This window comes from Chanodichthys erythropterus, chromosome 13, assembly GCF_024489055.1.
Source record: "Chanodichthys erythropterus isolate Z2021 chromosome 13, ASM2448905v1, whole genome shotgun sequence".
NCBI lineage: Eukaryota > Metazoa > Chordata > Actinopteri > Cypriniformes > Xenocyprididae > Chanodichthys > Chanodichthys erythropterus.
Window position 1 is genome coordinate 38,263,503 of NC_090233.1, and position 13,961 is coordinate 38,277,463.

General features: G+C 36.8%; 1 protein-coding gene across 1 annotated transcript; it reads right to left on the bottom strand.

Annotated features, from left to right (window-relative positions):
• Positions 1-3,460: 3,460 nt before the first annotated feature.
• h3f3c (H3 histone, family 3C) lies at positions 3,461-7,352 on the bottom strand. The gene is made up of 4 exons (XM_067406885.1): positions 7,239-7,352; positions 6,203-6,346; positions 5,965-6,118; positions 3,461-4,859 (listed from the first exon to the last, which is right to left on the bottom strand). The coding sequence occupies exons 2-4, from the start codon at positions 6,328-6,330 to the stop codon at positions 4,731-4,733; spliced, it is 411 nt and encodes a 136-aa protein (XP_067262986.1). The 5' UTR covers positions 6,331-6,346; positions 7,239-7,352; the 3' UTR covers positions 3,461-4,730.
• Between the last annotated feature and the right edge of the window lie 6,609 nt (positions 7,353-13,961).

A 13,961-nucleotide genomic window follows, 5' to 3' on the forward strand; every position in this document is an offset into this window, starting at 1 on the left:
CATGACTCTAATAGGGGATTTTCTGGTATCAGCAAGGGAACTGCCAATTCAAACTGTAATGAACTCTGAATTGATTTAACCATCTAAACTGAAAGGATTCAGTTTAGAATCATTTATTTGTAATTGGCACTTATTGGCAACAGATACATGAAAGAATTGTACCGAACAGTGTGGAACATATATATAAATAAATTGGGTTGCATCTGTCCCTTGCGCAGAACAAGCATGGTAACAAATTCCGAGCTTACTTTACAACTTACCTTTCAACAGATATATAAACAACAGATACATGAAAGAATCATACATATTGTACATTTACACAGGACTTCTCATAAAATTAATTTAAAAAGCACACAAATATTCAGTGTTCACTGTAATTTCACTCAGTAACCAAGGTCAATTTAAATGTAACGACCTCCATCTAATTACTTCTTATTCTACACCATTTTTTTCAGACCATTTTCATGTCTGCTTTCTCCATATTTTTCCTTTCTGTCTCTTTAATAAGTATCCCTATATGAAGAAATGAAAAGATTTGGAGTTCTGTCACTCTAAACATACTCACAGGCATCTCTCTCTCCTCTGTGCCATCTTTCATGCCCTCTCTCACTTGTTGTCTCTCCACCCCCCTCCCCAACCCCAACCCCTCCTGAGTGCTTTATAATCCCACTCTGACCTGAATAAAACCACATGCACTGTACCAGGATGAAGGGTGTATGTTTGTTTTCAAATTTATATATATATATATATAGTAAACATATTTTTGTTTCTGAAAAGTTAATTAAACACTTTTGTGTAACTTTGCTTAAAAATTAATAAGTAAAAATTACACAATATTTACATTTCTTTCACTCACCATTTCTCTCTCTAACTATGTATTTATGCATGTACTATCTATCTATCTGTTATCTTTCTCTATCTACTCTCTTTTCCTCTCACCCTCCCCCTGTTTCTCCAGATATTAATCTCTCTCTGTGACAGATTGTCTGCAGTTCATACAAGAAGACAAAAGGAGAAGCTGCTGAGCCTTCAAATCTAACAAATCACACACAACACACACTACACACAACCCACAAACCAGCAATGTAGACACATATGATCCTTAACCAGACAAATTCATTACCCTACGATGATGATACACTCATCTCTCTCTCCCACACACATAGACTTGAAACTATGCAACTGTTTGAATACACTTAAAACAATGCTAAAAGTGAAACCTAAGAGGCAATATAGGTTTTGAATGATAGGTGGGTGTTAAAGGATTAGTTCACTTTCAAATTAATATTTCCTGATAATTTACTCACCCCCATGTCATCCAAGATGTCCATGTCCTTCTCTCTTCAGTCAAAAAGAAATTAAGGTTTTGGATGAAAGGCACCAAACATTTGAAGGTCAAAATTACAGTTTCATTGCAGCTTCAAAGCATTCTACACGATCCCAGACGAGGAATAAGGGTCTTATCTAGAGATACCATCGCTCATTTACTAAAAATAATAAAAAATTATATACGTTTTAACCATAAATGCTCATCTTGAACTAGCTCTATTCTTCTTCTTCTTCTCTATTAGAATTGCGGCAGTGAGGACACTGCTCAGTGTATTACTGCCCTCCACAGGTTAAAGTTTAAACTAATTGTTATACACTTGCACTAGCATATTGAACATGACAATTTAGTTCAAACTTTGACCTGTGGAGGGCAGTAATACACGTAGCACTGTCCACACTGTCGCAATTCGAGCTAGTTCAAGATGAGAATTTATGGTTAAAATGTATAAAATTGTAATTTTTTTTTAGAAAATGACAGATCGTTTCACTAGATAAGACCCTTATTCCTCGTCTGGTATCGTTTAAAGCCCTTTGAAGCTGCACTGAAACTGTAATTTTGACCTTCAACCGTTTGGAGGCCATTGAAGTTCACTATAAGGAGAATAATCCTGGAATGTTTTCATCAAAAACCTTCATTTCTTTTCGACTGAAGAAAGAAAGACATGAACATCTTGGATGACATGGGGGTGAGTAAATTATCAGGAAAAATTTATTTGAAAGTAAACTAATCCTTTATTGTAGTTACAGTTGAAGTTACAAGTGCTCCACCTGGTGACTGAAGTGACCAGGCAGAAAGAAAATTTTGGTAATTTTTCTGTTCTGTTCTGCTATACTCACTTGATATGCTGTTGAAGCTCATATATAACGGTAAACAAAATGAGTTTGTTATACCCTCACGCAATGTATCATGGGAGTACAAACACAAGTTCAGATGTCGAATAGTAAACTGGGTGTTGGATGTAAAATAAATTTGAATGTCTTTTCAAAAGAGTACTACCTGTCTGACACTGTTCTGCTTTAAGAATCCCGCTGGAAAGAAACAGCTCCCTCTGCTGTGACAATAGAGTTTCAGTGGAGGGACGTCAATACAGCTAATATAACTTTCCAGTGTGCTCTTGCCTGTGGTTTAAACCAGCAAACGCCTGGTTATTTAAGGATCACTATCATTCTGACATTTTTTCTGTATTCACAGTTATGGTGAAAGTCAAATGTGTAGGCCAATGTGTCAAAAGTGTGTATATATTATTGTGTCAAATGAGTATTTTAATTATATGAGTGAATGCTAGAAAAGAATTTACAGCTGTGTGTGCAAGATGATCTCTTCCTGTAAATTACAATCCATTCACTTTTCTTTGGTTAAATTATTATTTATTTATTGCAAGCAATTAAATAGCTTAAAACTCTCATCATTGCCTTTGCTTTGCTATATGATGAGGCTTATCTACTACAGAAAGAAGTAGTAGCACACAAATGTTTGTAGATTGGTGCAATACATAAAACAGATTTTAGTTTTTTTTTTCTTCTTCTTTTCTTTAACACTAGCGAAACTCAATTAACCTCTGTAAGTTGTGGCTTTGACCAGTGTCTTTTATTCTATACTACTACTTAAAGGTAAACCCTATCATTGTTCTAATGTTAAAATGCCATGTTTAATATATAAGGACAAACAAAAAACTAAGCTTTGACTTCTCTAAAGACTATAAACACTGAGATGCTTTGCTTCACCAAGAGGAATTCACAATCAAGATGGAAATTCACAAGAAATTACACAGTAGAATAACCAGTTTCACATCCTCATCCATCAATAATTCGCTTACAATGTAATCCTGTTAAAGCAGCAGTTGTTGAATGAGGGATTGTCCTAAACATTTTAGTTTTTTGCTACACCTGTATAACTAGAAATCTTATGTGACAATGATTTCAGCAGTTATAGGGAATCAAATTGGGTATCTCTACATAGGTTTAGCATGTTTTTTTTAAGTAATTATTTTTTATAAACTAAAAAATATGTTTCTTAAAAATTAGCTCGATCCAACTTTCGACCATTTTTCAATCAATTAAAAGTTACTATAAACATTAGATCATAGGACTAGGCCATGTGTCCAGGTATGTGTTCGGGTGCGTTTATAAACGACACTGAAAAGTCAGTTTGTGTAACATCTATTTATTACCACCAGAATATGAGAAATTTGGAAAATACAAAGATCAGCTTATTTAAATTTCTGAATAAGAAAAATAAAAGAAGCACAAACATGAGGTTACATTGTGTATCACAAAGAGAGGGAAGGAGCAAAGTTCTACCCAAACAAAGTGACTCAGAACTAGAGTACTAAACGTAAAGAATATTATTTGCTACACTCTGTGACTCTAATGCCGATCTTTAATTTGACAAAACTGGAATTGAAAGAGTGGAAAACGACAGAAAAAGAGTGAGAAAGACAAAAAAAGAGAAGGGAGATCAGGATGTTATTTGAACAGTGTGGTTGAATGAGAGGCTGGTTTAGAGCGCCCCCCTGTGGCTGCCTGAAGTTATAACAGGAGGAGCAGGATCGGCTTTCACTACAATATGAAAAAGAAAAAAAACGAATTCAAACTGATTCTCGGCGGATTAATCTTTTTTTCCCTAAAGAACAATTCATGTATGCATTGTAAAAAAAAAAAGACACCATATTAACAATAATAGTAATCATCAATATTACAAGTAACAACTTTTTAACCAATAGATGCTGGTTTGCAGTTGAATACGATTCTGCTTTGCTGATCACATCACCCACAGACACTCACAGATAGAAGAAGTCTGGCTCCACACTCACCTCCACTATGAAGGGGCGAGTAAGGATTCAAAAAGGACATGTAAGGACTGGATGGATCAGGAAGGGGGGGGGGGGGGGGGGGGGAAACTGGGTGGGATTAAAACAAAGTTGGGGTTCTGAAGGAGATTGGCGAGGACAGGTTTCGGGAAGGTGAACTGAGGCAGTTTTAGTAGCACCCTGCTGTGGAAGTTTCCGCTCCCCTTAAGCAGACTGACCCCAGACACCCCCCCTGTTTTTCTCTGGAGAGTGGAGTAAGTGTGAGCGCAGGGTGAGATGACTTCTCCTTACACGTATGTTGAATGTGTAGCCCTAAACCGGGCATAAGTGGACCTCGTTTACGCTCCAAATGTGAATGTGTGAGAGTATGTGTTTGTGTTTATACACGTGCATGTGTGTGTGTGTGTGTGTGATCAGCAGCACCTGTTACATGCACATATATGTACCCTACGCGTAATTTAGACAGCACTAGCAGACTGAGACAAAGTTACTCCCCATCACTGATACTCTAAACTCTATCAAGAAAAGCAGGAGGAGAACAAGTGGAGAGACAGAAAGAAATAAAGAGGGCGATAGAAAGAACGGGAGAGTTTAAGCGCGCTCTCCACGGATGCGGCGTGCCAGCTGGATGTCTTTGGGCATGATGGTGACACGCTTGGCATGGATGGCACACAGGTTAGTGTCTTCAAACAGACCGACCAGGTATGCCTCACTGGCCTCCTGCAAAAATACACACAAAATCGGTCTGTTAATTTAAAAAGTTCAACATAAGCAGGGCTCAAACCAAGCTCGGGACAGTAAACCAAGCGGTCACTTCCCTGATCGCGCCGGTGCTGTAGGGTGTGCGTTATATATCGTCTATGATATAGTAATTGTTGATTTAACGATCTGATATTATCGAGTATGTCCCTCACTTTACAAAAAACAAACAAGGACACACTCATTGAGTGCACGAATGCACTGTGACGTAGTCTAGTAGGTTAGACTAGTGTGCGTGCATATTTAGAGTGTACGCATTCACTGCGCACACGCATTGACAAAAAAATGCCCCTGTATATATTTCATATTTATATAATTTAATGTAGTTAACCAATAGCGCTGTTTTTCTTGATAAGAACTTAATATCAAGTGACTTACATTTTAAAAACTAAATCGTCTGTTTCGCTCTATTTCGCCAACGAAAATAGTTGCAAAGTCCACAGAATTGTTTTGCGTCTCTGAGCAACACTTCCTGAATGAATCAGCCGCTTGAATGAAACGGTTGAATCTCAATGATTCGCTCATTAACAGTGATTCGCTGCCACCTACTGGCGGGTTTCATTTCACATTTGAAGTGTCTTAATTTTTTTTAAATAATTTCAAATAACTGTATTTAACATTTTATATATTTTCAACATTAAAAACATTTTTATGCATCTGTAACTGCTCTTGACTGATTAACTTTAATAAAGTTTAATCTATTCTATAGTTATACATTAGATTACAATTTCTGTACCTGAAAATCTCCTGTTTAAACCTACATGAAAAACTTGAAATGCACCATTTATTTCATTTATATGTTTGTTCTGTTGTATTTATTTGTGCTATTACTTTTATTACTTACTGTTTATTTGTCTAACAATATTTAAAATATAAATTAATCTAGTAGCTTTTGGTGTCATAACACCAACAATAAGACAATAAGAACAATAACTATGCTTATTTTATAGGTCCATTTTCTTGTCTTTTACTTTTATAAATTTTTTGTTGTGGGGCCAGTAGAAAAGAATCCTTAGCGTTGAGCCCTGATAAGGAATAAAAAGAGCAGGTAACAGGCTATACACACCTGCAGTGCACCAATGGCGGCGCTCTGGAAACGCAGGTCAGTTTTGAAGTCCTGGGCAATCTCTCGAACCAGACGCTGGAATGGCAGCTTACGGATCAGCAGCTCAGTGGACTTCTGATACCGACGAATCTCACGCAAAGCCACAGTACCGGGCCTGGAAACAGGAAAGATGCTTAATGCAGGGTTCGTTATAGTAAAACTTTTTTTGGTGCGCACAATTACAAGCCTGGAATATCACCTGTAGCGATGAGGTTTCTTAACTCCTCCAGTTGAGGGAGCGCTCTTGCGGGCAGCTTTGGTAGCCAGCTGCTTACGTGGAGCTTTTCCTCCGGTGGACTTACGGGCAGTCTGCTTAGTACGGGCCATTGCTAGTTGATATCACCTGAGAAAAAGGAAAATGCTTAATGTTTTAGAATACAGTCAAGTCTGTAAATCATGGGCACTTTTAGGACATACAAGTTTACTTACTATAATTGAACAGTGTTTCTTTTAGCTAGTAAGTTTTTAAGCTAGTAAAAACTTAAGTATTGAGGCTCATACACAGACAGACTAAGCTATAAAAGTGAGTAAACTAAAAATAGAATCGCTTGTTTTACACTTGTTTTGGTATTTGACTCAGTGCCTCATATGCTATTTCAGGCCACTTCCTCCAGCACGTCACGTTAAACCCAATAAATAAAAGCAACCACTCAGCGTTGGACTGAGACAGCCTTTAAACTAATCACAGACGACCATACAACAACAATAAAGCAGGAGCCAGTAGCATTTGAGGAGCCTAAAAAACGAACCAATCTCAGGCCGTCCTGCCAGTTGTGGGGGCAAAGCAGTCCGTCTAATCCCCGCCCTAAACCGCAAGATTATGGCTGCAATTTGAACGGCAACTGAAGGGAGTCCGTGCATTGAGGCACAGGGGAGGACGTAAACTTTGAAATAAAATTGAAAATCCAACCCATACACCGCAAAACCAACAACACAGTACGGTAGCAGGCATCCTTGGGCAACTAAATAGTCGCTTAGAAGGAATATCTGCCGCGAATTTACGCCGTTTAACCGAAGTAAACAGAGACATGCGAAAGTGGGACGGATTTCAGTGTGTCCTCCGACACGAAAAGGAGAGCCTATTTTCTCTCGCGTCTCGCCATCGGCTTTCTCATTTTCAGACGATGAGATTTTAACGTTTTAACGCTCAAAATCAACATTATTCTACAGGAAAGTTTCACAAAGCTGTTGAAAAGTATATCAGAGAGAAGACAGTGATGCATTGGGGCACTTACCTCAGGTGAACGTGTTTTAATTCGCGCAGTGAAATATGTGCTCGGCTTGTCTGGCAGTGTCAGTATTTACTATCTCACACACAATGGGTGCAGGGCGGCCAGAGCCAAAATGGCCGCGATGTCAATCATTTTCTCCCAGAATGCACCTCAATAAAACCAAACACAAAATTGACTATTTTTACAGTACAATTCCAATTATGATTATCCGTTTTATCTAGCATGTAAACAAAGTGATTAATATGAGTTATCTAAAGTACTGCGTTTCAGATGAGGTTTTACAGCAATCCCTTTGTTTTCTGTTTTTGTTTAATGGAGGTCATTGGGTTTCGAGGAGACGGGCCGATGGGTTCATCCACTTATATAATGATAATGACAACAACAACTACGTTTTATATTATTATTAGCAATTTTAAACATTTTCCCTTTATTTATCAATTTACTATACAAAAATAGCTTTAATTTAACACTGACCCCTTTGATTTGAGGTATTTCAGTCCATGCCCTGATATTTTGTATGGATACAGAATTGTTTTGGGGCTCTAATGTATGCCTCAGACATAGCTTGTTGGCCATAGATGATCCTAGATCAGTCACTCATACAATGTTTTACTTATTTTAGGCTGACATTCAAAACCACCCTCCAGCCACGCAGTAACTCTATCATAACCAAAGGCTTCATTGCTCTCTCTAATGGTCACTATCTTTAAGGCTTGAGTGACATTTCAGGAAGGATGTCCCATTTTCTATACCAAAACACATTGGGTTTTTATTATGTGCCTCGTAATAGTTGCACATGTGGAAAAGCACTCTGTACTCTGCTATTAAATGTAGTTTTGTATTTAGGCTATAAAGTCTGACTGGACTGTAATATAATCTGGTGTGTTGAGCGATTGTCTCAAGGGTCCTAAAAGCTTTTAGTTAAGGATCAGTGAATCTCAGAGGCTAAAAGTGCTTTGAAGTTTTTATTATGACACACTCTCTAATTCATGTATAAAGTGGGTAATGTATCAAAAACATTTACAGATTAGCTCTGACTGCTGGGTAGAAGCAAAGTGGTCTTTTATTTATTTACTTACTTACTGACGTATACACTGTTCGCCAGAGGAGAACTGGCTCCCCGACTAAGCCTGGTTTCTCCCAAGGTTTTTTTTTCTCCATTTTTACACCTATTTGCCACTTGTTTGCCACCTGATGTCACCTGTTGGAGTTTGGGTTCCTTGCTTAGTTGGGGACACTTGATATTTGACTTGACATTTGATATTCAACAGTGGTTTGATCTGCCTGCATTGACACTATTCTTTAAGAGCTGCTGTGCAGCCAAAATAATGTACCAGTTATCAATGTAAAGCTGCTTTGACACAATCTACATTGTAAAAAGCACTATATAAATAAAGGTGACTTGACTTGACTTATACCCATAAATTGTGGGCCAGAAGGATTACCTTACAAATGCAAGTAATTTGAAAGAATTAATAATATTTAATAATATTTATGCTTCCCCAAACCTAGTTCAAATTATAGAATCACACCTAAATATGAATAATTACATAACCTGTAATCTATTTTGTTTTTGAAAATTGCAACTACATATGGTGAATCTGTCACTGTTACCATGAGTGCAGATGTCCACCTCTTATTATTGTGAGATTAATTACAAACAACATGAGATGCCCCACTGAGATGTAGAATGGAAATACAGATGGTACAGTAATACTGCAAATTCAGCCATTTTACTGCAGTATTTTTCATTCCACTTCCTTGTGCTTATGGGAAAATAATGTTCATTCAATGCTTTTTCCTGGTACCAACTGCAATGCCTTTAACAAACAACAGAGAGCACTGTCCTCCTGATAAAATCAAACAGACCATCTGATTAGGAAAGGAGGTAGTGGAGAAACCTTTATGGACCTATTCATACAAACTGCTATACTGTTGAAGAGCCAGCTTAATGAACACAGGCAACTGTTTCATTTATAAAAATTATCTTAACAAGCAGTCTTCTCTGTGGCAGACAATCATATTTTTCATATCAGTATCTATTGTATTTAGCCTAAACATATTTTATGAGAATATTAGCACACATTTGAAACATTTCTATGAGACCTTAAAGTAGTGACAACATGTAATTATAATTAAAACACATCCTATTGCTCTCAAAAAATTTACATCTTGGTACTTTATTTCGCTCTAAAGAGTGCAAAAAAGTTCCTTAAAGGTACATTTGTACCTTTTAACAGGGTACCGCCCCAGTGACAGCTTTTGTACCTTTACATAACTGTAAATGTCTATAATGTTAATGTGATGTTTAGAATTTCTGCCCAACATTTTTCATATACATCATAAGAATGATATATTATATACACAGCTTTAGTTCACAAATAAGGCAAACAATAATCCAGCCTAATCCTCCACCCACACTCATTGCCTGTGTGCTCTGAAAGGTCAGCCAGGTATCACAGCAAGGTGAGACTCAGTGTGAAAACAGTTACAGACCATATGTCCTCATCTCCACACACAACACCTTTTTCCATCCCCACAGTTCTGGTCCAGACTTCTTCCAAAACCTCTGATGTGCAGTGTGCCATTTAAGAGCATATCCTTACTATTGAGGGATTTCCCAAAACAGCTGTATTCACCCAGTCAGATTCTAAACTGAGAGTGTTGTTTGGCAGCATGATACTGCTGAGTTAATAGCAGGAACTCTGGAGTGCTGTAAGTAAGTAAGGTTTAACAATGACCACATTTATGAGCGTGGTCAGCAGTTATAGCACAGTATGGTATGGCAGCTGCTCTATCTGGGCTTGCAGAGAACTGTGGTAAAAAATTGCACAACCATCACTACAGTCCTTCAATTTTCACATCCCTGGCAGCTACATAATAACTTCCATTCAACACAAAAATTTAATTGCATTTAAATGCGGAATTTGCACTAAATTACACTCTATTAACTGCAATACAGAAATAGAATGACATGTTTGCTGAGCTGCCAGTCTGTTGTTTAAGCATGGGTTTAAAGGGTTAGCTCATCCAAAAATGAAAATAATGTCATTTATTACTTACCCTCATGTCGTTCTACACCCGTAAGACCTTTGTTCATTACACAAATTAAGACATTTTTGATTAAATCTGATGGCTCAGTGAGGCCTGCATAGACAGCAATGGTACTTCCTCTCTCAAAATCCAAGGTACTAAAACATATTTAAATATGAATACAGTGGTTCAATCTTAATATTATAAAGCGACGAGAATATTTTTGTGCGCCAAAAAACAAAATAACTTTTTAACAATATCTAGTGATGGTCGATTTCAAGGCACTGCTTCGGATAGTTACGATCTTTTGTGTCAAATCAGTGATTCAGATTGCATATCAAACCATCAAACTGCTGATATTACATGACTTTGGTGCTCCAAACTACTGATTTGATTCGTAAAGCTCCAAAGCTTCATGAAGCAGTATTTTGAAATCAGCCATCACTTGAAAGTTTTGTTGTCGTTTTTTTGGCGCACAAAAAATATTCTCGTCGCTTTATAATATTAAGGTTGAACCACTGTAGTCACATGAACTGATTTAAATATGTGTTTTAGTACCTTTATGGATCTTGAGAGAGGAAGAACCATTGCTGTCTATGCAGGCCTCACTGAGACATCGGATTTCATCAAAAATATCTTAATTTGTGTAATGAAAAAAGATCTTATGGGTTTGGAACGACATGAGGGTGAGTAATAAATGACAGAATTTTCATTTCTGGGTGAACTAACCCTTTAAATCCTTTCCCCTTAAAATGATAACACACACTGTATTTGGGGTACAATGATATGGACCAAGACCACTATAAGACAGAAGGTAGAGATTTGGATGCAAGAGATGCGATCTTGCTCCTTGTGCCCTTGAGCCAAACACTTTGCTCCATGTTATTCCAGGGAGGGGACTATGCCTGCAATTAGTGAACTGTAAGTAGCTTTGGATTAAAAGCATCTGCTAAATGGCAAAGATAAGTAAGAAAACCCCCAGCGGGATTCATGTTGGTTTCTATCTTGCCCACAAATGCATATATTTTAAAAACACAAAGCTCTGTTCTTGGTCTCAGAGCTAAACCTGTTGTGGATCATGTCCTTAGAATGCAGAGTCTGGTATTCTCAAATTACTATGGCATATATGTTTTGGGGAATATTATTATTATTATTTTAATGATGGCTAAACTAAGCATTTAGTGCATTATGGTACATCATACATGCAGTAAACAGAAAACACACAGACCTGTATGTTAGAAATGTCTGAACAATGTAAAGCGCAAAGCTGCTGACCTTTGTGTGTGTTCAAATTTCCATGTTGCACAGAAGTTTTAAACTAACAGCTTGTGTTGGATTGATCATGAGGCTTTCCATGAAAATATGTGTCTACAACAACTCATCCTTACGTCTTCCTGGCTGTTTGTTTCCTTGTTGTTCTTCCATTGTCAGAATTTGTAACACTGTGTTGTTCTCTCTATATATGAGTGAGCTATCTTATAACTGGTTGATCATTGGATGATCTAGTACTTTACATTTCCCTTCATTAGTGAAATTTAAAATACACCTTCGCAATTTATCAATTCAGGACACATTTACAAAAAAAAAGTCTAATAGAAATGTATAAAAATATGCTTAACAGTTTATGGCAACTAGTTGAACCATTTTGCATTTACGTTGGCTAATGCCTAAATGTTTTGAGGGGTAAGACTATTCAAGAGGGAACCATATATTTTGATCAACATGACATAAGCAATTGATAATATAGGAAACAGCAGACAATTGTACATAATCAGTTGCACAAATGAACCCCAAAGCATTTGCAATTTGTTCAGAAGAATGAGAAATTGCTTTTGTGATGTGCACAAGTGGTTAGAATAGATGATGTGGAGGTTGAACAAGTAGTTTTGAGAATTTCAGTTGTGATCTGAGAAATGCACAAAAGCGAATAAGAAAAACTGTAACTGCCAAGGCAACATTTTAATTTAATTAAATGTTATGTCCTAAAATCAATGAAAAAAGATAAAAAAAAAAAAAAAACTATATAGACATTTAAAAAAAAAATAAAAATAAAAAAATAATGAGAATGGCAAAAACAAAAACACACACACACACAAAATTATTTGCAATAAAAAAGTAAAATAGTATCTCAATGACACCAAATTGTACATGGGTGTACAGCAATTAGTCATTGTCATGTCTCTTTTTAAAGTAAAACTGATAGGAAGCAATAAAAATCAATTCAATTTCAGTAATACTAATATTCTGTGGTAACACACATGCAACAGAAACAATTAGTCATTACATTTCTTTATGCTAAATTAACTTTGTTAATAGAATTTAGCAATCCCTGACAGAATACTGATAATCCTCATGAAATTCTCATGAGATGTCTTTTTTATAGGATAAAATGATTCAGGACATGTTTAAATACAAATGATGTTCTTGCTATAATGCAATAAAATCATAAAAATCTTATCCACATGATGTTTTCCCCTTTTAGCCTTGTGCACACGGGTCCACTTCCTTCCAACCCCATTTCAGCTAGTGGCCTGATTTGGTACCCCAGCAGAGTAAACCAGCTCTATATTTAACTTCACATTACTATAACCTCTGTAGCAGGCTATAGGTGAATCTCATTTGCAGTTAAAGAAAATGTATAGATTAGCGCATGCTAACTCAGCATATGACCCAATTGATCCTCCATTTAGATTGTGTTTCTGTGACCCTAAAATCCCTATATGTCATTTAATTAGTACAATGGCTATAAGAGTACAACTGCAAACATGTGCCTGTCAGTCTCAGTGCCTTGAGAAATGCCTGTGTTGTAACATTTGCTCCTGGGGAAAAATAAACCCTATGATTCAATTTCCACATCTAAGAATGTCTTACATATTATTACAAAAATATGATTTATATTTCAAATACATTAATTAAACCAGCATGCTAATATTTCATCCTCCAGAAATCATTCTATGCTGATTTGGTGCTCAAGAAACATTTCTTATTATCAATGTTGATTTTTATTTATTTAAAAAATTTTTTTTTTCAGGATTCTTCAATGAACAGAAAGTTCAAAAGAACATTAGGATTGGAAATAGAGATCTTTTTTATAAATGGAAATCATTTTATAAATGTCTTTAGTGTAACTTTAGATCAAATGCATCACTGCAGAATAAAAAACACGCTGACCCTAAAGACGACAGAGATTTAGATAGATTTCCCAGAGGGAAAATTCAAGTGAACTCATGTTTGTATGAGCACGTGAGTCCAGATTGAATACCCTCATGTTTACTCATGTTTATGTAATTTAACTGTATGTGTGTCTGAGAGAGAGCAAAAGAGAAATAGCTGTTCTAGGTCACAGATGACACACCTGTGCCTCTTGCCTTCGAGCCCACACATCGCCCAAAACCTGACAACCCATAATTTCCAAAAGTGTACATTCCCACAAACAGCAGTCTTGACAATTTGACCATGAAGCAAAAACCGTCCCTCCTCCACCTCCACAGTTAACATCTTGAGTGCTCATGCGTGTGTGCATTATGAGAGCAAAAACACCTGACATAGCCAAAGTCAGCGTGTCCTTACCCATAATGCCCCCCTGATAATGACATTGCTGCTCTGTGATTAACTATTTCATTTCGGAGTCACTCAGGCAGTGAGAGTGTGGGAAAGGTTAATGGCTGCTTGCTTATGTGGATAGTGAACTCC

Coding starts and splice junctions, on each gene's coding strand:
- h3f3c (XM_067406885.1), bottom strand. CDS start 6,330: ATGGCCCGTACTAAGCAGACTGCCCGTAAGTCCACCGGAGGAAAAGCT. Junction 6,119..6,202: donor AAGAAACCTCATCGCTACAG/GTGATATTCCAG, acceptor TCCTGTTTCCAG/GCCCGGTACTGTGGCTTTGC. Junction 4,860..5,964: donor CCGCCATTGGTGCACTGCAG/GTGTGTATAGCC, acceptor GTATTTTTGCAG/GAGGCCAGTGAGGCATACCT.